The following is a 27,741-nucleotide window of genomic DNA, read 5'->3' on the forward strand; positions in this document are numbered from 1 at the left end:
GGAACGATGAAATCCCTTAAAAATTGGCGGATAATATTTAGGTATCATTTTTTAAATTATAGTATCCTCTTCATGATGCCTGTTGACCTGAGGATCAAGTCAGTAAAAAATAACCATACTGACAACAGTTTCGATTTATTGGCCCTCTGGGGCGCAGCGGTAGTACGCTTGTCTGTGTCACCGGAGGTCCCGGGTTCGGATCCCGGTCAGGGCATGATGAGAGAAGTACTTTTTCTGATTGGCCTGGCTCTTGGATGTTTATCTATATAAGTGTTTGTTTATTATAAGATATAGTATCGCTGAGTTAGTATCTCGTAACACAAGTCTCGAACTTACTTCGAGGCTAACTCAATCGGTGTAATTTGTCCCGTACTTATATATTTATTTATAGTGCAAGGTGAGGTTACTGCTTGCTTTTTTTGTTGCTTTATTTATTTATTTAAAATATTATGGACACCAAGGAAAAAAATAAGAATAAAACTTAAATAAAGAGAAATTCAGTAAAAGGGCACTACTTATTGTTTTTCAATTTAAATAGCAATTCCCGTCGTCACTTGAAGCAACAATAACAATATTTCTCTTTAAGCTACTGTTACTGCTCGCATTCAAGCGAGAACCGCATGAAAATCGGCTTAGTGTCAGGTTACCGAATGTCGTTACCGTCAACAACTTCCTTAAGTAAGTAAGAGGATATATCGAGATGGATAAAATGTACGAAAAATAATGTAGGTAATCACTAAAAATTCAAAAGGAAGATATATTTTTTGTCAGCCTGTATGTATGTGCTTATCTTTGAAAATTGTGGGTTTTATAAAATATTGGAAAGAGGGTTTTCTGAGGAAGGTTTATATCTATTAATGCTATACGAGCGAAGCCGGGGCGGGTCGTTAGTATTGTATAATCAATAAAGGTATATGGCCACGTTAAGCCCAACAGCTGAACGTGACCTACCAGTCTTTTCAGGACTGTTGGCTCTGTCTACCCTACAAGGGATATAAACGTGATTATATGTATGTATTTAAGGTATATTAAGAGAGATATGACACGATGTATGGTAAACTAGGACGTCTGTTAAAATGAATGCACTAATAGCGCGAGAGAGCCCTAATGGAATAGTTTTGACGTTTCGTGTACAAATTTCATAGTAAAGAACACGGAATGACAAAAAAGATGGTTGGTATAGCCATGGATTTACGGTAGGACAGTCACTGGAAATCGTCGTGTTTTCTCTTAAACTAAGCAATTAGCATTCGGCTTTTTTATTATTTTAACACTTTCTACCAATGAATAATTACGTGTGCCGTGTGGTTCCCGGCACCAATACAAAATAGACTAGGACCATTCCATCTCTTTCTCATGGATGTTTTAAAAGGCGACTAAGGGATAGGCTTACAAACTTGGGATTCTTTTTTAGGCGATGGGTTAGCAACCTGTCACTATATGAATCTCAATTCTATCGTTAAGCTAAATAGCTAAACGTGGCCATTCAGGATTTTCAAGACTCCTGGCTGTGACTGTTGGCTCTGTCTACCCCGCAAGGGATATAGACGTGACCATATGTATGAATAATTACGCAATTCCGATCATAAAATATTGTAATTAAATCGATTGTGTAAAGCCATTCATGTCATCTCTCAACATGCCTCGCCATTGTATTGCCAGTCAGTTCAATGACTCACATCGATTATTCGATGATTTTTTATCGATGCCATAAATCACGATACCGCGGACCGTTTAATGTGGAAACATGGAGTGTGATCATTTTTGAGGTTAATTTTAAACATGTTTAAGTTAATCTTGTATAAGTATAGAGAATTATGGAAATTAACAGGTGATTGACATTTTTATCAATGCACGGCCTACACTAACATTGAGCCATATCACCTTGTACCATGGAAAAAGCGGCACTAAAACAATGTGCCTATTCCCTTAGTCACCTTTAACGACATCCCTCGGGAGAGATGAAGTTGTCCTATCAATCGATTCTTATCCTATATAATATAACAATATCACGTATATTGAATATTATTATTTTTTACAAAGTTCAAGCCAGTAAAATAATAGTAATATTTTATTTTATTTTTTAAATTTAATTCTGTATTCTCCACTAGTTAATCAATCGAATTATAATGAAATTTGATAGCTAAATAATAATTTTAAAATGTAAATACCTATGTTGTGATTTATGGTCCTTGTTAGAAGCATTTTGTAAGGTTTGTCAACATCGCAGTAGGCATTAAACCCATTACAATATAATTTATATGCTAATGCCCCCCTCTGAGTCATATGAAGCACATAACTAGTTATTTAAGGTCAATAGCCATTTTTATTTTAATCTTTAATTTCTTATTATTGATATTCTAATTTATTTATCATCTTTTTACAGTTTGAAATTGTAAAATTTCTAGGTATTATATTTGTATTAGTCAACATGAAAATATAATAAAGACCAACGAAATATGATACTTATTAAAAAGTTATAATTTAATTTGGTGTCTGTAACCGTGAAAAAAAGTTTCAATATTGAACATATATAGAGAAATAAGACGTATAAATGAATTAATAGACGTAACTACGTAAATATATTTACTTATTACCTCTTTATCCCTTACAGAGTAGACAGAGCTAATAAATAGTCACAAGATTTGCAGCCAATTTTTTATTTTTTGGCATCACAGATTTTGTTAATAATTTATAAGACATAAAAGCAATTTTCAGTTATCTTTAAAAAAAAAAAAAGAAACTACCATTACCTACTTAGTTAGCAACGAAAAGCGAATATATCTTCTGATAAAAGATTTTTGCATAAAAGAGATGAAATTGAATATATTGTAATTTTAATTTATATTAATTCCTTTTCACTAAAGGGCCCAACAAATAACGCAGCGGGTGTATGACGCCCGGGTCGCCGAGTGCTTCACCTGGCTATCATTTATCAAGTCAAATAAATGTGTTAAAAAGATAACTAAATACGGAAGGTTTCGCTCGGACTTGGGCGTAAATAATCCAATTATTGGAGAACCAGTCGCGATATGAACGAGCGAACTTGCTCCAGTTTGGTTTTTTGTAGAGCTATTTATTTTTTAGAAGTGATTAATTATTATATATATTTTATATAACTTTTTGAGTTCCATGTTATATACGTAATAATAGTATCTAGTAGATAGTATAGTGGATAGTATATTTTTGTCTCTGAACGCCGCCGTTTTCGAAATTTAAGCAATTACCTACAACATAATGATAAAAGCATATAAAGATCGTTTGAAAAGAAATGTGAACTCATTTATGTACCTACAATGACCAGAAATTTACAAAGAGCAAAACGTTTCCCTTTTCTTATTTGGTCAAATTAATTTTTTTATTAAAAATATGTTTGAGGATGCTATAAATTTATCATGAATATACCGGTACCAATAAATTTGGACCCTTTTAAAGTACCAAAAACATTTCACCTTAAAATATCTCTCAATCATAGCATGTCAATTAACAGTTCATAAAAATATTTTTTGTCACGCGATTTGCATACAATGAGATTCTGACCGGCATTGCCAAGTAAAAAGGCTGTACCCTATAATTTATGATATTATTAATATTCAAGTGTATTCTTTGCGATTAAATAAATAAATAAATTCTACTGAACGGTACAACTCCATAGACGCAATGTTGTTAAGTGGGTATTGTCATCTTCATTTGTACCGATTGCTTCCGCAAGGTAGAAAAGAGAAGAGAAGAGAAAAAGAGAAGGGTAACCCAGGGCCCGGGTTTTAATCTGAATAAATCAAGTCAAAAGCCGTTGTAAAGTTTTTCATATTAAGTACTAAATAATTTTGTATTAAATCCACCTACGTTTTTACTTTAAAAAAAATATACGCGGGACACTTACTTTTAAACAGTTATATACCCACCCATATTTTCGATATATATCAAAATATATCGTCGTGGCAAGTGGAAAGAGGTAGTCTCTGCCTACCCTTCCGGGAAAGAGGCGTGATTTTATGTATGTATGTATCGAAAATATATATATTTATTTTGTATGTAAATTTTCGAAGAACATTGTAATATATTAAGTAAAAAATAAATTTACAGTTACCATTACGAATCCTACATGTTGATGAAGCCAGTTCTATGCCACAATTAGATCTATGTAAATCGCCCGCACTGGGTACGGACGAGCCCCCAGCTCAATGCCGTCACAGAATGTCAAGGGTAGGTGCGTTGACTGCGCGACAGTTGTGACATAAACCATCAATTACAATGTAACTATCAATTTTATTTGCTACACAGAGCTAAATTGTTTAATTATTTAATTTTATACATTTTGAAGTCTGCATGTTTGAATGTCTGTTACGCTTTAATTGCTGGTCTGATTTTGATTAAATTTAGTATGAATATGCTTATGTAGGTAGGTAGTTAAAAATTTACTCTACAGAGTTCGATATTTTAATTTGCGGGGTACGCAAAGGATATAGACGTGATAATATGTATGTACTCTAAAGAGCATGATATTCTAAGTTACTGTTAAAATAAATTTAAAAATAAATAAACTCTGTTATTATTGAAATTGTTTACAGACAAACAAACATATTTCGATTCTTCATTCTTTGCGTACGTTGTATTAAAAACAAGTTTTCCATCTTGCAGTTATTCCTATAGTATGCGACTGCATTGCATTCCAATTCCTACAGGAATTACACTTCAGTTCAAAAAAACTACTAGTAGTTTCACTTTTTGCACGTCCCAGCAAGATAAAGTAGGCCATGAAATTAAATTAAATTTATTAAACTGGTAAATTGGACCATTTATTGGGCCCTCACCTTAAGACTTTCCAGGAGGTTTGGTATGTAGTTTGTTTGTTTGTAATATCTTTATTGCATAGAAATTAATACAGTAACAAGAAAATAGTATACAGTTATAAAAGAAACAAATCACTTGCAACGGCGGACTTATCCCATGAAGGGATCTCTTCCGACTGGAAGAGATCCCTTCATGGATACGGTTGACTAACCGGCAAACAATAAAGGAAGTAGATACCTAATTAAGTACAAAGCGGCAAGCCACTGTGTTTTTAGCAACAATATAATAATATGCTAACAGATAATATATCTATACATAAAATACTATCCATTAAATAGGTATATATGTATAAACATACATACATATAGTCACGTCCATATAACTTAAGGGGTAAACAGAGCCAATGGGCTTGGAAAGACTGAAAGGCCATTTTCAGCTTTATAACTTTATAATTAAAATAGGTTGCTAGCTCATCGTCTACAAGAAGAATCCCAAGTTTGTAAGCCTATCCCTTAGTCGCCTTTTACGACATCCATGGGATAGAGATGGGGGGGTCCTATTCTTTTTTGTATTGGTGCCGGGAATCACACGGCACTTCATATCCCTCAAATAATAAAAAAATAAATTTTTGTTTTTCACTCAATACATACCTATAGATTTACCACTCAAAGTAACTTACTCATGGCTTTTACGGAGAGAAGAGAGAGGAAAGGCTAAGAACTTGGGATTCTTCTTGTAGGTGATGGGCTATCAACCTATTTCAATTCTAAAGCTATAAAGTTATACAGCTGAAAATGGCCTTTCAGTCTTTTCAAGACTGTTGGCTCTGTTTACCCCGCAAGGGATATAGACGTGACTATACCTATATATGTAATTACGAAGAATCCTCTCTTAGCTTCAGACCACACATGTTCTGCGTAACTCAAGTGTTTAAAAAGCAATTAACGGCTACTTAACGGTTACCGCTAAAGGTACCAGTAGTTAAGTGAAAGAAAAACAATAATTGTAACATGTACTTGGCACTCCATATTTCAATAACTCGTCTTGCCTTTTGTAAGCCACTACTATCCGCAAAGTGCCCGTAATTTCTTCTACTTTATTATTCTACTAGAGGCCGCCCGCGACTTCGTCCACGTGGCATTAATCCCGCGGGAACTCCGGGATAAATAGTATCCTATATGTTATTCTGAGTCTTCAGCTACCTACATACAAAATTTCATTGTAATCGGTTCAGTGTTCAGTTTTTGCGATAAAGAATAACAAACATTCATACTGATATCTTGACATACAAACTTTCGCATTTATAATATTAGTAGGATGTCCGTCTACTAAATATAATAAGATGGCTAAAATAATAAAAATTAGTAACACCTATTTCTTGAAAAATAAATAACCAAAATATGTTATTTTTAAATGTGTAACAGCAATAATGTTTATTGCTCACCGTAATCATTTACATTATTTAACATGACAGTTAGAAGTTGCAAAACAAAAAAAAAGAATAGGTAATACGCGGAAAAAAAAAATCACTTAATAAATTTATAAAATTATTTTTAGGTTAGTATATTAAGCTCAAAGGTATTTTTTTGCAATAAGGTACCTACAATTTTTTCTGTATTTTCATAAAGTCAACTTACTTCAAAGTCTGATTGAGGCATTATTGCGTAACTCCATCCAAAACAGAATTATTGCTCTTTCCTACTCAGGTAACGTTCCCTTGACATTCGTCAGCTGCTTTACGCCTGTCACAAGAGATATATCTTGAAATACAGTTATTACAAGTCAATCCTCATACTCACGCCGCGTTTCAGGGCCTTGATTGCATTATTTTTAATGCATTTAGATATCACGGTCTGAGAAATATCATACACTAGCGACCTGCCCCGGCTTCGCACGGGTAGCATTTATAGAAAAAACCTTCACCAGAAAAACCCTCTTGCCAACATTTTAAACAGAAACAAAATCCGGCCAAAACTTTTCGAGATTAGCGCAAACATACAGAGAGAGAAAATAGGGGACTAGGCATTATAATAAGTAGTTTAAGTTACTTGAAATAATCTCTTCCGTCATAGTTCTTACATTTTCAAAGCCAAGCAGAAAGTATGTGATAATTATGCTACCTAATTTGAAATTCTGGGAGGAAATTCATTTTGGAGTAAAGAAAAGGATTTGACACATACATACTATTCTTTGCATCTTTTAAAAAAGTACTGTTTCCATTGGAGTTGCGTCATACAAATAAAGTACACGAGCGAAATCGAGAGCAAAAAGTGGCAGTATTATTTTTTTTAAATTCTAGAACACCTCAATCAAATTAGATACCATGTGAAATTGAAATACCACTGACAAAGTTAATATACCTCAAAAAATTTCGAAACTTTATTAAACGATTCCCGATGTCCTTAAATCTTCCCTGTCTCACTAACTCGTGATGACGTGAACAAAAACGATAGAAAGACGACAAAGTGAAAAGTGGTCTGGCCATCGTCTCGAGACAGTTTATGACGAGCGCCCTAAGGGCCAATTACACCGATCCGGGAATATTTACAGCGACACTCGATGCTTTAACACCCTCCTGTGACGATTTGTGTGGTTTTCACGCGGACATTATGTATGTTTTGAGTTTTAGGGTTACCCGTATGTAATACCAAATTTTTGTTTTTTTTTTGTAACCTATACATGACCAAAAATGTCACAAATCTAACTGGATTTTAAAAATATCTTTTTTATTATTTAGTTATAGGTACGTACTTATAATTGCAGTGACACTGCCATTATTTATTTTTATTAATCGAATTTCGAAACAAAATAGGTAAATGTAACAAAATTTGATGTACCAATCGATGGTTTGTATTTATGGTGTATGAAAATATTTTTTTTAAAGAAAATTACATATATTTTTGGAATTAAGAATAATAACAATACTAGCCTGATCTGACATCTCACTGATGAACCTAGAGAATTGATGAAAAGGGAATTAATGAAAAATATGGACAAGTTAGGTATTGGTTTAGCCAGTGAACTGAACACGCGTCTGTCACAACATTTTACTTCTGATGGTATAGGTATATGCAGGCACACATTTAAGTGTATGTTTAATGTAAATAAGTATTCATTGAGAACCGTTTAGATCGCGTGTCTCGTGTCGTTTTATTTTTGCAGTCATCATAAATAAACAAATTTAATATTGTGATTTAAGATATGTGTCATAAATTACCTTCAAATTCACTCCTGTCGTCCTATATAATGAAACCCTAAGATATTTTACCGATTCACTCTTAGCCGTTTCTTTGAGAGTGTAGTCATGTTATGGTCGAGTTTAAGTGCTACATAAATTGTTAATTACTTAGTCGATCCAGCCAAAAGTCGTTCTTAATAAATGGCGTGCCACCGAGGCACGCCATTTATTAAGCGTGTACCCTGACAGAATGATCTAGAGTGATCATATATCTCCCCTCGGTCATTATCCAGTTTTCATATTTTACATTAAAGTCAACACCTTTCAAATTTTAAATGATATGATGAATATTGAACAGGTAGTCACTCGGAGAAGATAAGCATCATTCTGGGAAAGCCACTTAACTTTTGTAAACATCAGATGACAAAATATGACTATAAATCATTTGGCGGTAACTGAACAAAGTTAACGTTTTAATTACCTACTCGGATGAATTGTCAATCAATTTAATTTCAGCATCACTATATAATAGCATTACGCTGATAGATACTACATTTTTGTTACGGGCTTCGATATTGTGGGAATTCAAAAGAAAATACAAATAGGCAATTAAAAATACCAAAGCCGAAAGTTTTGTGGTATATAAGTGTCAAATTTCTTAAAAATTGGTCTTTAGTGTTAGTTTCTTTCTCTCAAATCTCTCGAATCTCAATTCTATCATGAAGCCAAACAGCTAAATGTGGCATATCAGTCTTTTGGATTTTTTCTTGTAAAAATATAGGCGTGAGCACGTTGCAAATTACTTATCACAAATGAATGCACAAAATATGTACTCATATGATGTTCTGCCGGATTGTTTTATGTTGTGAGGTCAAATACGACCTTTCCTTATTGAGATCATGACTACTTTTTAATAACCGCTTCTCAGATGCGTCGGCATATTATTAACGGAGCCAATAAAAAAGAAATTAAAAATACGGACAACATCGTTTGCATGCAATGTATTGACACTGACTGACCAATTGGCCGTTGTTATTGTTCATCACAATCAATTCTTTGCAATATTTTTATGCACTGTCCAACATATTACATCCTGCCCCATTTAATTTTAGGTTTTTTCTGCATTGAAGTTTATAGTATCCGATGGCCTCTGTGGCGCAGCGGCAGTACGCTTGTCTGTGGGGATTACCGGAGGTTCCGGGTTCGAATCCCGGCCAGGGCATAATGAAACAAGAACATTTTCTGATTGGCCTGGGTCTTGGATGTTTATCTATATAAGTAATGTATCTACACTAATATTATAAAGAGGAAAACTTTGTTTGTTTGGTTGTAATGAATAGGCTCAAAAACTACTGGACCGATTTTAAAAATTCTTTCACCATTCGAAAGCTACATTATCCACGAGTAACATAGACTATATTTTGTTTTGTAAAAAAATAGGGAAAAAAATCAACCAAAAAGTTACTTATTTTGCGTACGCTGCCTAAACTACAAAAGATAGAACCATAAAATGTTTTAATTAATTGTAGATCTTATAAATATCTACAAAAAAGTCCGCGACACACTATACCTATCTATGTCGAGTGAGGCACAACAACCACATTTTTATTTAAAAATCTTGAATTTTTTTGGTCTACATTTAAACGCGTTTTTTTTACTCATGCTATTAATCCTTATCAAAATAATTTCATCAATAAGTACAGTTTATGTAGATAATATTTGGTCTTTGAATGATTAAAATTGGACGTTTGGAGTATCTTTCTACGCCTATGTGACTGTAGGTAATTAAGTTATTACTTTTAAGTGTTGATTTTGTGTGATGGTCAGTCAAGTAAGTGAATGAGATTAAGCTGGCAGTAGGCTTATTAGTAAAAATGGTCCTTCAGAAGAGGGATATCAATTTTAGGTCTCGTTAAAATAAGATCTGTCGATCTTCATTAAAATCCAATTACCTGTGATACAAATGTCCTTTCCGAGCTCAGACTACTTATATCAAAACATAATCTTATTAATCAGATACTAAAAAGATTCATTTTATTAATCAGATGGCTTTATTGTATTGAAAATGTTAATTATCTTACAAATTACGTGGTTCGGACGTAACTTGAGTAATTGTGATTGAAAACTTGAACATGGTTAAAGAATTAAGTGGAAATGGCTTTGGCATTCTGATTATGCCAAAGGATTATGGTCGATACTCATATAACGGTACTAATATATATATATAATAATATATACTTAAAAAAATAAAAATAAATGATCATGCGTCAAACGGTCAAATACAACTTATAGTGTAGTGTATAAGCGAAGAAGCTTAAAAAGTAGAATGAGATGACCTAAAATTTTGTCTTTATCTACTTTAAATTTTGTTTTTACAAATACAATCAAAATTACAAAACATAAGTCACTGATTATCTGACTGACTGACATTGTACAGCCGAAACTTCTGAACGTAAGTCAATGATAAGTAAAAATTTAAAATTTGGCATGAATATTGTAAGAGAGAATAATTGAAAATGAGAAGAGAGAAAAAAGAAATAAACTGAACCTTACGTTTTTACGCGGAAGAAACTGCGGTCATAATCTTATAAGAAAACTTTGAGACTTGGCGCGAGATTGCAGTTATTATAAAAACTTCTATAGAACTTTTGAAGGCATTATTTCTGAAAAATGATTATAGCTTTTTTACTACAAAAAGGGCGTTTACGATCGAAGAATCTTCTCGTCCGATTCATCAAGTTTACATAACATCATATATGCTTATCGGAATCAATATCTACCAAGTAAGAGGCTATAAAAGCCTACACTTTAAGATGTGCTTAAAATTATATGTTGCGATTTGATTAATCTATATTATCGGATACTCTGCATGTAAGAATTCTAGATGTGCTTATACTGATATTCCGAATTACACAGAAGAATGATATCCTGGCCTGGGGATCTTAGATAGGGCCGTCTAGTCCAATTGCTATTCGTTTTTCTACTTTAAAACCTAGAAGTAAGACAGAGCTTAAGACAACGTATGTAGGTAAGGACGTAAGTGATATCTATCAGTAGCACCTACTTTCGTGCTTTCTTAAGCTCTGCTATGCTGTATAGAAGTAATAAAAATGTACGGATGGTTATGATGAGGTAAAAAATTAGCACACGGAAGACGCTTCTAGCAAAGTGACTGTGTATAAACCGTTTTTGACGTGAAAATAACACCATAACCGAATCACGCGGAGATGCGTCTGCGCACGTACCGATGGCCGGTAATTATTTCAACATGTAAACGGTAATTTTAACCTTTCCCGGTAATCAACGGGCTGTTCATGTCCTAAATTAATCAGGGATTCGAGTCGTCTCAAAATAACAGCCCTTTGTGTTATTTTTCACACACAAACAAAGAAATAAACAAACATACATTCACTTGTGATTCGCTTAAATCGCTTTAAACTTTCGTTGGTCTACGATTTTTCTCTTGAACGAAACGATGGACAGTATTAAGGGCACAAAACTGTTCGGACATTAATACATTTGCATTTTCCCTCATAAATCAAGTAAATTGCGCGATTTAAGAATTTAAATATTTCCTTAAAAAGAAGATTATGCAAATTGTCGTATAATATCGCAATTATGATGCAATTATAGTAAATGTACACGTCTTTATTAAATTCGGGATAAAAACTGTAAAACCTGGTTATTTTGTCAGACTTCTGTGTGACCAGACAAAAATCTATTTCCGCTGATATTTATCTAAATATAAGTATACGGGACATATTACACAGATCGAGTTAGCCTGGAAGTTTGAGATTTGTGTTACGAGATATTAACTCAACGATACTTTATTTTATAATCAATACTTATATAGATAAACATCCAAAACCCAGACCAATCAGAAACAGTTTTTTTCTCATCATGCCCTGGCCGGGATTCGAACCCGGGACCTCCGGTGTCACAGACAAGCGTACTACCGCTGCGCCACAGAGGCCGTCATAATCTCCGCAGTAACTTCTTACTTTTTTTAAAAAATTCGATTTATTACGTTTGCACATTTTTTTTTAAAACATTATTATAAACTCTCATAAGATATGTTTCATGTGAAAGTAACACAAATGTTCCAATAAAATTATTCAATATATATACAAATATTCCTTATAAAATTCGTATAAAGGACGGGATTTTTAGGGCGAAGTACAAGTGATTTATATAGCTAGTTACATTTTTTTGTTTAAACGTGAATTATTCTGTTATCAAACAGATATTTTGTTTTGTTTTAATAAAATGTTACCTATCAATTTATGAAGTAACAATTCCTTTTCATTTATCTCTTATTACCGTAGGTACGTGAGGTACTCGTACATACAAACAACTGCCAACGAAAGTGGTCAGGTTACCCCGTCGTTGACTGTACACAAAATCAGCAGCATTCGGCCGTTCTGTGCTCTGTGGGGGAGGTAAATGACGAGCGGCCCTTCTGTCCAAAGTTCATAAAGCAAATAGCGTGCCTCGGGCAACGGTCTGTGTCAAAAGGAGCATGAATATCATAAACCGTACAGTAATTGCCACCAGAAGGGTTAAGAATTTATTTTTAATAAAGTTATGGCCACATTTTAACTGGCGCGGATGTTTTTATTACCCAATTTCATGTTTTCGCGCGTAGGTAAGTATCTTGCAAAAAGGCTAGACTTATTTGTCATAATACCTGTGAGAGGGTATTTATATTAAGCCGGGATAAGTCTAGTTTAATAAAAAGTTAACAGCTCGTTAACTTAATAAAGTAAAAGTACAAATTAGTTGTGTTTGTACCCGTTAAATTGTAGACTTAATGTTCTCCTCTTTGTGCTGAAACACATTAAAAATTTGTATAAACACATAAAATTTTATGACGGACTTAGGTACTTGTTACCTTTTCAAGAACACACAGGCTGTAAGATATCACCTACTCTACTTACCTACTCACAGACTTTTGTCTATTCACGAGTTGAGGCTGAAAGGAAAAACGGTGCTGTCAAAAGACTTGAAGATAGAATAAACAAAATTAAACAGTTAGCTATGCTTTTTAACGAAATTTGTAGATTAGTCATACGTAAAGATAGAGTTCAGCTTTCATCATCATCTCCCTGTCGTTCATTCTGGTTGCATCCTCCCTGGAGATGAGCCCGCGGTCCAGGATCCAGGATTTTACAAATCCTGGGTCGTGGTCATAGCTGGACAGTCAAGTCAAGTCTTCAGCCGACTCCAGTCATGCCCATTTTGAAATGAAAAACTGAGGGTTGCAAGAGAAAACAAAGATTAAAGACTATGTAACGTCTTTATCCCTTACGGGGTAGACAAAGTCAATGTTTCGAAAATACTCGAAGACCGAGCAGCTGCATGGCTTAATGATGGTATTGAGAATCAGATAGTGACAGGTTGCTATCCCAGCAACTAAAAGAGTAATCCCAAGTATATGTATAACCATAAATTGACGGCCTCTGTGGCTCAGCGGTAGTGCGCTTGTCTGTGACACCGGAGGTCCCGGGTTCGAATCCCGGCCAGGGCATTATGAGAAAATAACTTTTTCTGATTGGCCTGGGTCTTGGATGTTCATCTATATAAGTATTTATTATAAAATATATTATCGTTGAGTTAGTATCTCGTAACACAAGTTTCGAACTTACTTCGAGGCTAATTCAATCCGAGTAATTTGTCCAAAAAAAAAAATATAGATTTGAAAAAGACGCATCACTGCATAAATTATATATACCATACCACGTGCGGAAGATAGTAACTTGTTACTCCCTTTAGCTACTCAAGTTAACCTATTAAGTGACATAATGTACACAACACATATGGCACCTAACACCTTTGTCAAGGCCGGGAGGCTCTCGACCCGCCGCCCACGCAGGCCCTGTCAACGCCCGTCGCGCGTTTGGTGTAAATGAGGACAGACCGCGATTTCAATCATCATCATCATCATTTGACGGCCTCTGTGGCGCAGCGGTAGTGCGCTTGTCTGTGACACCGGAGGTCCCGGGTTCGAATCCCGGTCAGGGCATGATGAGAAAAGAAGTTTTCTGATTGGCCTGCGTCTTGGATGTTTATATTTATAAGTATTTATTATAAAATATAGTATCGTTGAGTTAGTATCTCGTAACACAAGTCTCGTACTTACTTCGAGGCTAACTCAATCTGTGTAATTTGTCCTGTATATATTTATTATCATCCTGACGTTTGTCTTGTCGGGTATTGCATAGGTTGATATAAATATCTAAGGAGTAAGTTAGTCGTTAGAAAATAAAAACTCGAATGTTTACAAATCAGCCAGTGAGATATGACTCTGTCCCGTTCACTGACTGACAGATAACGCCACAGCTATAAACTATTGGACAAAAGAAGCATGCCAAAATTACCTGATAATTTTGCATGCAAGTGTAGAGTTCTATTAAATAAGTTAATGTAAGTGAGAATTTTTGGAAATTTTCATGGAACGGGATGCAATTTCATAAATTATTATTATTACTTACACGACAGGAAATTAGGAAGAAATATGGGAGCCTTAAGCTCAAGAAAAATTGTGAGGAATTTAATTTAAAAACAAAATTGGATTTTAATGTTTCTTGATTGCAACACCGTACTTGCTTTAATTTTAGACCAAACTAAAAGAGTTTCCTCAGAACAAGGTATGAGATGAAAAAACAACCGTACGCGGTTATTTTAAAGTCGAAAATAGGAATGCTTATTTTTGTTTTCACACTAAAGTTTTATTGTCAATGCGCATCCTATTATATGCAAATGATTTGTAAAATTGACATTAGTAAGTTACCGCGAAACGGAAATTAGTAACATATGTATGTATGCATTAATGTGATAGAAATAGGCTTACTCCGGTTTTTTACTCAGACAAAAATAAAGCATAATTCCTACCAAGTAACCGAATTTCCAATTTAAAAATTCCAATGATGAAGACTTAATCAGTGAACAAGAAAATAACTTAACAGCGTCCGTAATTACATAAATATTTTACAGTAATACAAATAATGAACAAATTGAAACCGATGCACCGAAAGGAAATAAATTGCCTTAAAGGCTGTCTCGCTTGTCCGGCCTTAATGTCCCGCAGATACAATCATACTTTACGGCCGCTGATGAAAAATGCAAAGAAAGCACATGGCTATCGAATTTCTTGGGATTCCATTCAACTTGGATACCTGTCTTAAGCTCAAGTCAGTAGTTTATCGTCGCTCGATACTGAGAAAATTAAGGACAACTTTATCTCTTATTGTTTTATGTGAATCTTAATTAACTTTGCGAATGTGGAGCGTTTCAGACGTCTTGATTGTAACCTGCTGTTGGTGAAAATACTCGTATAGGTAGGTATCTTATGTGTGCATGTGTCGCAGAGATAAAGATATACTTATCTATTGACGAGGTCTGAGACGTATTCAGATTTAAGCTTTTTTATATAGTTGGGAACCTATTTTTTAATTAACTTGTTTAACAAAACAAATGACGACGATATGGGAATGTTTGGCTATTATTCACAGGGAGCAGAATCTGTTCCCTGTGAAACCTTAATATCTTATAAAGGATCTTATTATTACTTCCATAAGATCCAATAATAATGGATATTTCTATACCTGAAAAGTGGACTCCAACTACCATCTATTGTAAATGTGTTACTTACCGAAATAAACCATTTTTTTTTATTTTCTCTTAAAAAGGAGTGTACTTGTTGTTAAGCGTATGTCTGAATTATTGTATAATTAATTTACCTAGTCAAATAAAAAAGGAAGTTACGGCATTGACACTGCTTATTGGTCTAATGGAAAAATGGATATATTATGACTAATCGCTCCTATAATAAGCTGCCAAGTTTACAACTTCGCGGTGTTAAAAGTCAATTGACTTTACACTTCAAAGCCATAAATCACAAAACGAGTTTGTAAGAACATCCCAGTGAATTCGTAAACGTCGTATTAAGGAATAACGGCAATAATACGTCGTTTTTATTGATTTCAGATGGAAGTGCGCCGCTATAAGCCGGGAGGGACGTCTTTTCTGACATATTGGATACTTCTGCTGCAGGTTCGTAAATCGTGAATACAGTTGTACGAGTATCTTGTAGGAAGCCAATTATGTGCATAACTGTTCAAAATGTTTATTGAAAGTGTGCGCGGTATTTATGAACGTAACTGAGTGTAAGATGCGGAATTTATTTGCGAGATATTGTTGGGGAACTGATTTTTTTTTCTAAACTTATCACTGTACCAAAAATCTAAGTTGATGCAGTGGTAATTGGTGTTGTTAACTTATGAACTTTAAAATTAAATTGTACAATTATAATTGATGAAAAATATTTAAAATTATTAACTCGTCGATTCAGGAAAAATGTTATTGCATTTTTGATATTGAGGTTTCTGTATAATCGATCTTATTACTACGCTTTTATTAGCTTGGGTTGTATGTATGTATGTATGTATGTATGTATGTATGTATGTATGTAACGGAATCTTTGAGCTTAATTTTCACTGATTTCTAAACGTCTGATCAACTTGAAACTTTGCACACGTATCAAGGACCGATGACAATGCAATATTTTGATAAGAGTTTCTCATTATCCTTATTAAAACTGCCAGGATTAATAAATTCATTTTTAGATCCTTCGTATGAGAGTAAGAGAGACAGAGATAGCACCAGTGCCAGTAATCTCCATACAAGAAACCAAGAAGTTCTGACGTATAAGGAGTCCAAAAAGAGATGTAATATATTTCCATATAATGTTACTATTAACCTGAGGCTTTTTTATTTCATCGCATCGCTCCATTTAGAATTACCATTAGAAACAATAGTAGAATTAGTAGAATATTTTAAAACAATAAAAAATATATAAGTAATAAAACAAAAGTAATAAATGAAAATTGAACAACTAAATTTACAACAATACAAGAATAAAGTTACTACCTACAGAACTTTGCGATATTTAATACGTATTTAACATATTAATGCAATTCTTGAATTAACATTAGGTATCTTTTGCCTATTTATAATAGCAACACTGTAATACTCGTTTAAGACATGAGTGACAGTTTTTTATGTCAAATAAGTTTTGCAGTAAGTTTTGTTTTGAATTCGATTAGAAAACCTGTAAACTTTCTTTCTGTTTTTTTTTATACCGGTGCCTGTGTATTTACCTATTTGCACTTTGTTTTGTGCTGATAACTTGTCGTTATTTGTAGTTTGGAATCTTCCGTTGAGTCGAGCTTTGTTCTTCCGGATATTCGTGTGATTTTATCATCTGAGATTGGACTCTGACTGTGTTCACTGTGTTGTGCAGATATTTTTTAGATAGGACTCCTGTAAAAAGTACCTGATTATTTGAGATAGGAGTTCCAAGTTTGTGTTTGTTTTTGTGAAAGACAGTTTTACAACGAAAGTGCCACGATGTCTTCAGATAAACATTGTTGCGTTCCTGGTTGTAAAGGCAGTGGAGGTATGTTTGAAATATTTTTGTTCCTGTATCAATCTGCCTCTTAATCTTGTGGTTTGATACCTGGCAAGGCCACAATCGAAAATTATTATGTTTGCTGGATAGTCAAAAATATTATTAACAGTGATTTATCACTATAAAATTCTTTTCAACTGGGTTTAACAATCATCATACATACATATAATCACGTCTATATCCCTTGCGGGGTAGACAGAGCCAACAGTCTTGTAAAGACTGATAGGCCACGTTCAGCTATTTGGCTTTAAGATAGAATTGAGATTCAAATAGTGACAGGTTGCAAGCCCATCGCCTAAAAAAGAATCATCATTATGAGAATATTATGAGATTTAATCCAATCAGGCCACATATAACTTTAAGAAAGTTAGTTGTGAAAACCTCCGGCGATGGGCGCATGGTTGCAAAAGTCTTTTCTAGTATGATAGTTATACTAGAAGTGTTAACTTCCAAAAAATAATTGTATAAAAAAACTAAAAAACTATGCGTTTTATTGCTAATCGAACTAAAAAATAGAAAATAAATAATAGTTTAAAAAAAACTAAAAAACTACGCTTTTATTGCTAATCAAACTAAAAAATAGAAAATAAAAATTAATGACAAAGGAATTATAAAACAGTAGTAGCAAGTCGAACAATCAGTTATAGTCAATTACCTCCGATTAAAATTATAACAAAATTAAATTTATAAACAAAACAATTTGAATCTGAGTAAAAAGCGTGGGGTGCATTTTACTTCATTTTCATAACTCTAGAATGATTTTAATATTTACTACATCAGGCACCCCACGCTTTTTACTCAGATTTAAATTGTTTTGTTTATAAATTTAATTTTGTTATAATTTTAATCGGAGGTAATTGACTATAACTGATTGTTCGACTTGCTACTACTGTTTTATAATTCCTTTGTCATTAATTTTTATTTTCTATTTTTTAGTTTGATTAGCAATAAAAGCGTAGTTTTTTAGTTTTTTTTAAACTATTATTTATTTTTTTATAGTTGCATTTATTAGTTCTCTCTCTCATTTGTGCGTAGAGATTAACTCTATGCCACTTCGGGCCGGGGGTCTTCGTGGTCATTTGTTTTAAAGCCTGATTTAGTTGCTTTATTGATATAAGGCATCTACGAGCCTGTAATATAACATCCTGTAATATCAAAAAAGGTGAAGTCACGAGTACGTATCCTAATTTAACGATAGAATTGAGATTCCAATAGCGGTAGGTTGCTACCCCATCGCCTAAAAGAAGAATCCCAAGTTTTATAAGCCTATCGTCGTATTTTACGACATACATGGGAACGAGCGATGGAGTAGTTCTTTTCTTTTAATTGTTGCCGGGAACCACACGGCAAAATATTGATATTATATTTTATGTCAGATGCTTGGCAGCGCTCGGCGCGGGGCGGAGGGCCACGGGCGGCTGATGGATCCGCCGGCGAGGAACTCCATGTGGCGGTTCGGCTTCCCCAACCCTGTCAACTATAACGACAATGAGCTGTTCTGCGGAGGTTATGCCGGTGCGTAAGGCTTCACTAGTTTGATATTTCGTCATCAATTGTTTTAGTGTTTTTTCGTGATGTCCATTTTGGAGTGGACCCTGGGGTTTGCCTGTGACTTTGATCCATGTTTAAGTGGGTCAAGTTATAATCATGAGTCGAGTCTTATGGTTTATCTTCAGGCTAATTAGAGAAAGTCCGTTTCTCATCATGGCCTGACTGGGATTCGAAGCCGGGACCTACTGTGTCACAGACAAGCTGACTCGATCAATATCTAACCAATGTCTTAAGGGTAAGGTTTATCTATATAACAAATGTATTTATAATCTTAAAACTACAGATAAAGTTTAAAGTTTTCATCTTCATAAAAGCGATGAGTAAGTACATACAAACATACATCCGTGTTGTCGACATTCCTCGGGGCATTATCCTTGCATCCGAACAATTGGACAAGCGTTTTTTGTTCTGCATAGATTAAGCTAATGAAGCGAGGCAGGTTCGGTGACCTTTGCACGGGCCGAACCCATCATCAATTTGCAGAAATAGCGACGTGTGAATTATGTATGTAAATTAATTTGGATGAAGGTACTTGGATTAGTATCATATAGCATCAACTCTCCTAAGTACAACGTTTCGTATTTATAAAGGTACATACCTACAGTAGGTATTTTATCTTCTCAAAACATTGTGACTGAAAGAAAATAGGTATTTAACGGCATCAGAGGCGCAGCGTGGTAGTACCTACGCTTGTCTGTGACACCGGAGGTCCCAGGTTCGAATCCCGGCCAGGGCATGATGAGAAAGATCTTTCACTATGATTGGCCTGGGTCTTGGATGTTTATGTATATAAGTATTTATTATAAAATATAGTATCGTTGTGTAAGAATCTCTTAACACAAGTTTCCAACTTACTTCGAGGCTAACTCGATCTGTGTAATTTGTCCCGTATATATGTACATATGTGCTTAATAGCAATGCATTTATTTTTTATAATCGAAGACTTAAAAAATGTCGCAAGGACATGTTGCACGTTATTCTTATAATATTGTCTGATTCCACGATATTGATTGATCGATTATGTCCATCCCTAATGTGACCATTTTTTTTTGCGTCAGAGCGGGACACTTACGGAATTTTGTATATAAATAAATAAAAAAATATACTATATAGTTAGTTATAAATAATTATCTATATACATATAATAAAAAAGTAAAAATATTTTGTCTGTACATTTAGTATTTTTGACTGACTGTTCTCGTCAGCGAGATTTGAGTGCAATGTTGATGTAAAAACTTGCTTTGTTTGCAAAAGCGGGACTCGCTGGGGACAGCGGGACAGACAGCCTGAAAGCGGGACAATCCCGCCGAAAGCGGGACGTATGGTCACTTTATCCATCCCACGTTTCCTGTGTAGTTCAGTGGGAGCAGAACAGCGGCCGGTGTGGGGTCTGCGGAGACGCCGACCACCTGGCGGAGCCCCGGCCGCACGAGGCAGGCGGCATGTACGGCAAGGGCATCGTCACCAGGCATTACAGTGTGGGACAGGTAGTGCTACATTCACTAGAGAGAACTTCGAGATTTAAATAAATAATTTCAGAAAGATTTAAAGAGATATCTTTAACTTACATACATAGATATGGTCATGTACCTATATGTCCCTTGCGGGGGAGACAGAGCCAACAGTCTTGAAAAGACTGAATGGCCACGTTCAGCTATTTGGCTTTAGATAGATTTGAGATTGAAATTGTGACAGGTTGCTAGCCCATCGCCTAAAAAAGAATCCCGAGTTTGTAAGCCTATCCCTTAGTCGCCTCTTACATCGTCCATGGGTAAGAGATGGAGTGGTCCTATTATTTTTTTGTATTGGCGTCGTGAACCACGCGGCACCGTTTATACATACATACATACATAAAATCACGCCTTTTTTCCGGAGGGGTAGGCAGAGACTACATCTTTCCACTTGCCACGATCTCTGCATACTTCCTTCGCTTCATCCACATTCATAACTCTCTTCATGCAAGCTCGGCGGTTTCGGGTACTCTTGACCGTTTGTATATTTACATAATAGTTACAAAACTTAAATACATTGTTCCAACGACAGGATACGCTAATAATGTAAGACATATATGAACCTACAATGTTTTCAGGAAATTGAAGTGGAAATCGAACTAACAGCGAACCACCTCGGGACGTTCGTGATGAAGCTGTGCCCAAACAACAACCCCAACCAGGAGGCCAGCCAGGAATGCTTCGACAGGTACACCTTTATCCAGGAACCTCATAAAAAGTATTTAATTAAGTAAAGAACTTAAACAAACCTCTGCTCATTTTCTTAGAATATAGCCCGACTTATTCGTAACACAAGTTTCGAACTTACTTCGAGGCTAACTCTATCTGTGTAATTTGTCCCGTATATATTTATTTATTATTCAAGATAATATTTAGAAGTTTTCGCAATACAATAAACAGATTTTTTACCATAAGGCTTGGCATTTAAAAAAATAAACATTTCGCAACTAACTGACTTATAATGTTGACTAAGTATATAAAACTTACTCAACCCAAAAAGCTTTTATGATTGTGATGTATCCATAAATAATAGGATTACTCATTTGTTTGTTTATACACCGGAAGACACCATGCACACACATCTTTATTACCTATTCCATGTAAGAGTACGTCTTTTCATAATATTTGACTGTTTTATTATAACGCAGTGTCGGTGTCCCCGGGCCATCCGGAACAATTAAATCAAACTTTTACTCAGTAGTAAAAGATTTACATAAAATAAAACTTTTACTCATCCATCCGGAACAATGAAATAAAACTTTTCTCAGTAGTAAAAGTTTTACATAAAATAAAACTTTTACTCATTCATCCGGAACAATGAAATAAAACTTTTAATCAGTAGTAAAAGTTTTACATAAAATAAAACATTTACTCATTCATCCGGAAAAATGAAATAAAACTTTTACTCAGTAGTAAAAGTTTTACATAAAATAAAACTTTTACTCATTCATCCGGAACAATGAAATAAAACTTTTACTCAGTAGTATAAGTTCTACATAAAATAAAACTTTTAATAAAACTTTTACTCATTCATCCGGAACAATTAAATGAAACTTTTAATCAGTAGTAAAAGTTTTACATAAAATAAAACTCTTACTCATTCATCCGGAACAATGAAATAAAACTTTTACTCAGTAGTAAAAGTTTTACATAAAATAAAACTTTTACTCATTAGTAAAAGTTTTATTTCATTGTTCCGGATAGCCCGGGGAGACACCAATGATTTTTTCCCTCTTATTTCATGGCTCTGTCAACCCCGCAAAGGATATAGACGTGACTATATGTATGTATGTATTTCATGATGTCATTCAGGTATCCCCTGTACATATCCGGGACCAGAGAGGATCGGTTCCTCATCCCGCTGGACACGAAGAAGAAGGATATCTTCAGGTACCGAGTGAGGCTACCTCCCTACGTGACCTGTACGCAATGCGTATTGCAGTGGACTTACTATACTGGTAAATATATAATTGAAGCTTAAATCACTTACTGTTTCATATATATAGAAATAAACTTCGATTGTACGTAAATTAAAAAAAAAACTTTGCTGGTAAAAATATATTTATAATTGAGACTCATTATCACGTTAAAAATATTGAAAAAACATTTTCGAAAACCTTTTTTAATATTTGAATGGACAAAATTGAAAAGAAGTGTCCAAAATATCTTTTAGAATTGCAAAGACTCCAATTTACACCTCCATCACGATATATTTACGTCCTCAAATGGATACCTTACTTCTACAACCAACACTTTAGAGTTCATTCATTGGTTTTACTGATCTTTTTTGGGATCTGAGCATTTTTATGTTCGTGGGTGGTCCCTTTTCATATAAAAATAAGTACCGTATTCAACTTATGATATTTTTAAAGGGTTTAATATCGTTTTTTGTAGCTTTTCTTAATTACTTTACTTGATTCAAATGTACTTTATTGAGAACAGATTTTTTTATCGAAATTGGGATAACAACAAAACGTAGCTTTTTAAATTCCTATTTAAAGAAATGTTTGTGTGTGAACTATCATTGTTACACATTAGTTTTCGTTCATTGACACTAGTACCATGGTACAGTTCCATGATCTATAATTTTATCACTATTTCCATTTATCAATGGATCCCTCATCGTAAAAGCATCGGTTTATGTTTAATCTTCTTCCTTTCTCCTCAAATGATGACTTAATCACTAATGCAACTTTCCTTAACAGGTCAACCTAATCATAGTTTTTTCCTGCATCCACGATAAAAAGGTTATGTGATATCTCCAAGACAAACATCATTCGTCTTACTCTTTATTCAGCTTTCTCGTTTCTTTCCAGGTAACATGTGGGGTATCTGCGCGAACGGAACAGAAGCAGTCGGCTGTGGCCGCTCGGAGACATTCCGGAACTGCGCGGACGTTAGTGTTATCACCAGCACTGGTGGTATACCCCCGGCCTTCGCGGGAGACCTGAGAAGGGACAATCCCTTCCAACTCTACTACAGGGATTATAGTATGCCGCAGACGATTTACCCCCTGGTTGTAAGGTGAGTGACAAGTTGTGAAATTATTGATTTGTTAACGTTAAAATTTCTATAAGTTTAGAATAAAATCATAACGGTTATATAACAAAATTTAAACAAGGAGCATTTTTACATATGGTTGGAGTTGAAGAATAAATAATGCGGCCGGAACAATGTATATTTTTTTTGATCGTCTCCAAATTTATGAAATATTTTACAGTTTTCTTGTCGTGTGTCGTGGGAGTACCTGATATTATATTTATTCTTGCTTATATAAATTTATTGTATCACTATAATATGTATTATTCACTATATGTTGTATCATACAGTGTTATTGTATTTTATTGTATTCTACGTTCTATATTTTACTTATCTATGCTTCTACAAGAGACTGACTGGTATTTGACAATGGAAAAATTAACATACGAACACAAAACTTTTCCTAAAATGTCCGATTTTAAGATATATCCACAACAAAGGAACAAGGAAGTGATCACTAGCACTACTGGCGTCAAATAGCGAAACTATTTAATATGCTTGCAGTGTAGTAACTCCATTTATTGCCAATAGATGGCACTTTGTCTGCTCAAATGAATCTGTTCAAATTGTAACGGAAGTATTTACTAGCGCCATTTGTGTAATCTCTTGGTAAATGGTAAATATAAATTTCACTACGAACAACGAACCTCTTGATGAGTTAGTACCAGTGCTATATTTGGCCAGTTTTTCAGGCTTTAGGTTTGTAAATTTGGAAGCAAGGCGATTAATAATAAAAAAAAGCTTTATATACCAGCCAGTTTCTAATATGCTTAATATTTCAGAGAAGTCTCTAGCGACTTACCTAATGACGTCGAGAAGGAATCCTTGACCGCTATTAGGTAACTCTTCTTCTTCTTCAACTGTGAAATTAGCTGTGTGAATAACATTTTAATAGTGTGTTGATTTTTTTCAGCAATGAAATTGATATATCCGATTCAGAGGAGGATATTACCCGCCCAATTGTAATTAGGTATAGCACGATTATTGTTTTGAATCGGTCCGAGGGTAGAGCATTGGAGCGGATCCTTTTGTGAATAAATTTCTAAGTCGGCTTGGGGCTTTCATTTGAACTGAATGAAATTCCAAAAAGGAAGTTGCAAAATATATACCTAAATAGTATTACTATTTATATAGGACTGCTAACTGAGTTTGAAAAGACTTTGGAAATAAATAGCAAGCCAATGTAGATATAGTTCGGCGACCTCTGTGGACCAGGCGAAGGGGGTAGCGCTTGTTTGTGACACCGGAGGTCCCAGGTCCGAATCCCGGCCAGGGCATGATGAGAAACGAACTTTGCTATGATAATAAGCCTGGGTCTTGGATGTACCCCTATTTTTTATTTATTATTAAGCGTAGTATCGATCTCGTAATGCCAGTTTCAAACTTATTTCGAAGCTAATTCAATCAGAAAAAACAGTTCAAATGAAGGTCTTGCTGATACATCTGGTATAAAGCTGATGTAGTTCTATTTACTCGTAGTCGACGTGTGTATATAATTGCGTGTTGGTGAACGAGTAGTTTAGAAATTGAATGTTGCTGAGATCTCCCGTGACTAACCCACTTTATTATAAAGGGTTATGTATAATAGTGTTGTAATTGTAAAAATGTTCGTATCTCCCATGTGTAAAACAAACTAAATGTTCCCGTGTACTATTACGTTACATTGTTTCAAGTCTTGTATGCTAAATTTAGCCCTGTTACTAACATGATGTACAGTTTTGTGAATATTTCATGATATTTTTTCTGTAGACAGATATCTAATCTTTACTTCCTAAATTGACTTGCTTTCGTGTTTTGTACAGAAAAAATGTGACTAACTATTTGGATATAATATACTCTGTATGTTCCCAAGGTTACAGAATGAAAATATTTTTTGTAAATAGACATAATTACAAACATAACATTGCCAATATTATTTTTATCTTTTCTGGGTAAAATAAGAAATGGTTCAAATTATTTTCAGTAATTTACAATCATAATCAAATCTATATGCTACAAATTCTTCAAAATTCACAGCATTTCAATGAATGTAATCGAATGTTGTAAAGTTTTATTAAAATATTCTATATTCTACAACAACGTTTCAGAGATCAAGTATGCACCCCGACGAATGCGTTCCGTGTGATCCCGGGGATGCTGAGCTGGTGTCAGACCAACTGCCTCTCCTATCCGCCCAACTGCCCGCCAGCTTTATGTCAATGCCCGTAAGTATTGTACATTGATTTGCTCACCGGTCGTAAAATACAAGAGTCACATACTCCAGATAGAACTGTTAGAATAGAATAGATTTATTTTTAAAATTGGATAGAAGGTATCACTTATTGACGTCACATCACTTAAATCAAATTATAGCTACTACCGCTTCCACGGCGTTAGTATCTGTAGCGGGAGTGATGATTCGGCTTGACCGCCACTAAAGGGAAATTCTTCCGCCAGAGAAAGTGTTATGTCTGGGGAACCGCGGCTCCGACGAAGTTGTGTCGGAGGTTGTATACTCGTATATGCTCCAATCTGTTAAATCTCTGCTTGCGTGATTTAGGTTTTTCGCTGTTTTTGACTGAAAGCATCGCAAGATTTTATTTTTTATTGTTGTGATGTGTGGCGTAGAGATGTCGCCACATATCCTTACTAGAAGTTATGTTTTTGTGTGTTATGTTGACTAAGTAAAACTAACTAAAACAGTTACCTAAGTAAAAGTTTAAAGAACTTGCTAATTGGATGCTAAATTTTGCGTCAATGCTTTTTTTTTCCAGACAAACGTGCGAAGCTATAGGCGAGCTGGAAGGCCGGGATGGAGCGGACGTGTACTGCATGGACCAATGCATCGTGTACCCGCCGCGCTGCCCGCGGGACCGCTGTCGCTGCTACGACGAGAGACTGGGGGAAGACTACGATGAGTTCGCCCGCTACGTCACGCCGGGCAGACTGTTTAGATTGGCGCCGGGCGAAGATTAAGTTTGGAGGGACCAGAGGACTTAGTTCTTTCGAGTACTACAAAAAGATATTAGGAACAAATGGTTTCAGTATAATCAGTGCAAGTTTATCAGACAAGAATTAAGAGGATGAACTTATTTGGTGATAAATAGGGTTATATATTTTGAGTCAACTTATTTTTCGGGGATTGTAAACTTCTGTGTAATAAAAAAATTATGTTGGATTAATAATATTTTCGCTTTAAGTACTCTGGTTCACCTAACGTTAATTATGATAAATTCCATAAAAAATAACGAAATCTCCAAGGCCATTTTGGTTGTCCTAATACCGTGCCATAATATATATTTTTCGACGACATTAAAATTTTATTTTTCTTTTAAAGTTATTAGGCGTTACAAAAACGCTTACAGTCACATGTTTTATTCATTCATATGATTGATTTTTAATAAAATATAACTCCCATTTTTTTATTCATATTATAAAAGATTTCGTAAATGTATCTATCAATCATATGTCTATTTTATAAACATTTCTGATTATATTTTTGATAGTTGAAGTAGTAAATTTTTTAGGAGATTTATACATTTTGTACAGGTGTAGAATATTTTGATGTAAGTCTTATAAGGTGTTTGTATTATACTTAGTACTTACTACGATGTATTGTAAATCCTCTCTTCCTTGTATTGACGTCATCCAAGACTTGTATAGTTTATATATTGAATTTAATGTTGAACTGTCTTCAAATAACACGAAAGGAAATTTTCCATTGCAGGGCTCATAAGTTCCGTTACATTATTCATAAATATATATTTCATACTCGAGTTTATATTTAAAAAATATATAAAATAAAAAAAGTCTATATTTGAAAATAAAGAAGTTTTTTATGATTTAAATAGTTTTATACATAGACAAACATCAATAAAGGAATACGTTTATATAGGCTGTTACAATATGACGTCAATGTATATTCGTTTACTTGAATATTTGTAAAGTTAATGAGATTATAGTTTTATATTGCAAGATGCTTTTTATTTATCCAATACATAAATTTTACATACATACATATGGTCACGTCTATATCCCTTGCGGGGTAGACAGAGCCAACAGTCTTGGAAAGACTGTTCAGCTATTTGGCTTAATGATAGAATACCAAGTTAGTAAGCCTATCCCTAAGTCACTTTTTACGACATCCATGGGAAAGAGATAGTCATAAATGTTGGGCGTGTCGATTTCGACGAGGACCACCCCATTTGTTCTTATGGTTT

At 34.4% G+C, this 27,741-nt stretch overlaps 1 protein-coding gene across 4 annotated transcripts in view; it reads left to right on the forward strand.

Moving 5' to 3' along the window:
* LOC106139034 (uncharacterized) overlaps nucleotides 1-27,488 on the forward strand; it is a 47,259-nt gene extending 19,771 nt beyond the window's left edge. The window contains exons 2-11 of one of the 4 annotated variants that reach the window (XM_013340371.2): nucleotides 15,959-16,024; nucleotides 18,818-18,956; nucleotides 20,349-20,479; nucleotides 21,082-21,191; nucleotides 22,316-22,461; nucleotides 23,320-23,527; nucleotides 24,325-24,381; nucleotides 24,456-24,512; nucleotides 25,630-25,746; nucleotides 26,296-27,488. In XM_013340371.2, coding sequence (XP_013195825.1) covers nucleotides 15,959-16,024; nucleotides 18,818-18,956; nucleotides 20,349-20,479; nucleotides 21,082-21,191; nucleotides 22,316-22,461; nucleotides 23,320-23,527; nucleotides 24,325-24,381; nucleotides 24,456-24,512; nucleotides 25,630-25,746; nucleotides 26,296-26,497 — 1,233 coding nt within the window. In that variant the 3' untranslated portion in view covers nucleotides 26,498-27,488. Of the gene's footprint in view, nucleotides 1-15,958; nucleotides 16,025-16,385; nucleotides 17,430-18,817; nucleotides 18,957-20,348; nucleotides 20,480-21,081; nucleotides 21,192-22,315; nucleotides 22,462-23,319; nucleotides 23,528-24,324; nucleotides 24,382-24,455; nucleotides 24,513-25,629; nucleotides 25,747-26,295 lie in introns of those variants that run through there. The other 3 variants (XM_060944469.1, XM_013340379.2, XM_013340388.2) reach the window with 3 other exon arrangements.
* Nucleotides 27,489-27,741: the final 253 nt, after the last annotated feature.

This window comes from Amyelois transitella, chromosome 5 (assembly GCF_032362555.1).
Source record: "Amyelois transitella isolate CPQ chromosome 5, ilAmyTran1.1, whole genome shotgun sequence".
Taxonomy (NCBI): Eukaryota; Metazoa; Arthropoda; class Insecta; order Lepidoptera; family Pyralidae; genus Amyelois; species Amyelois transitella.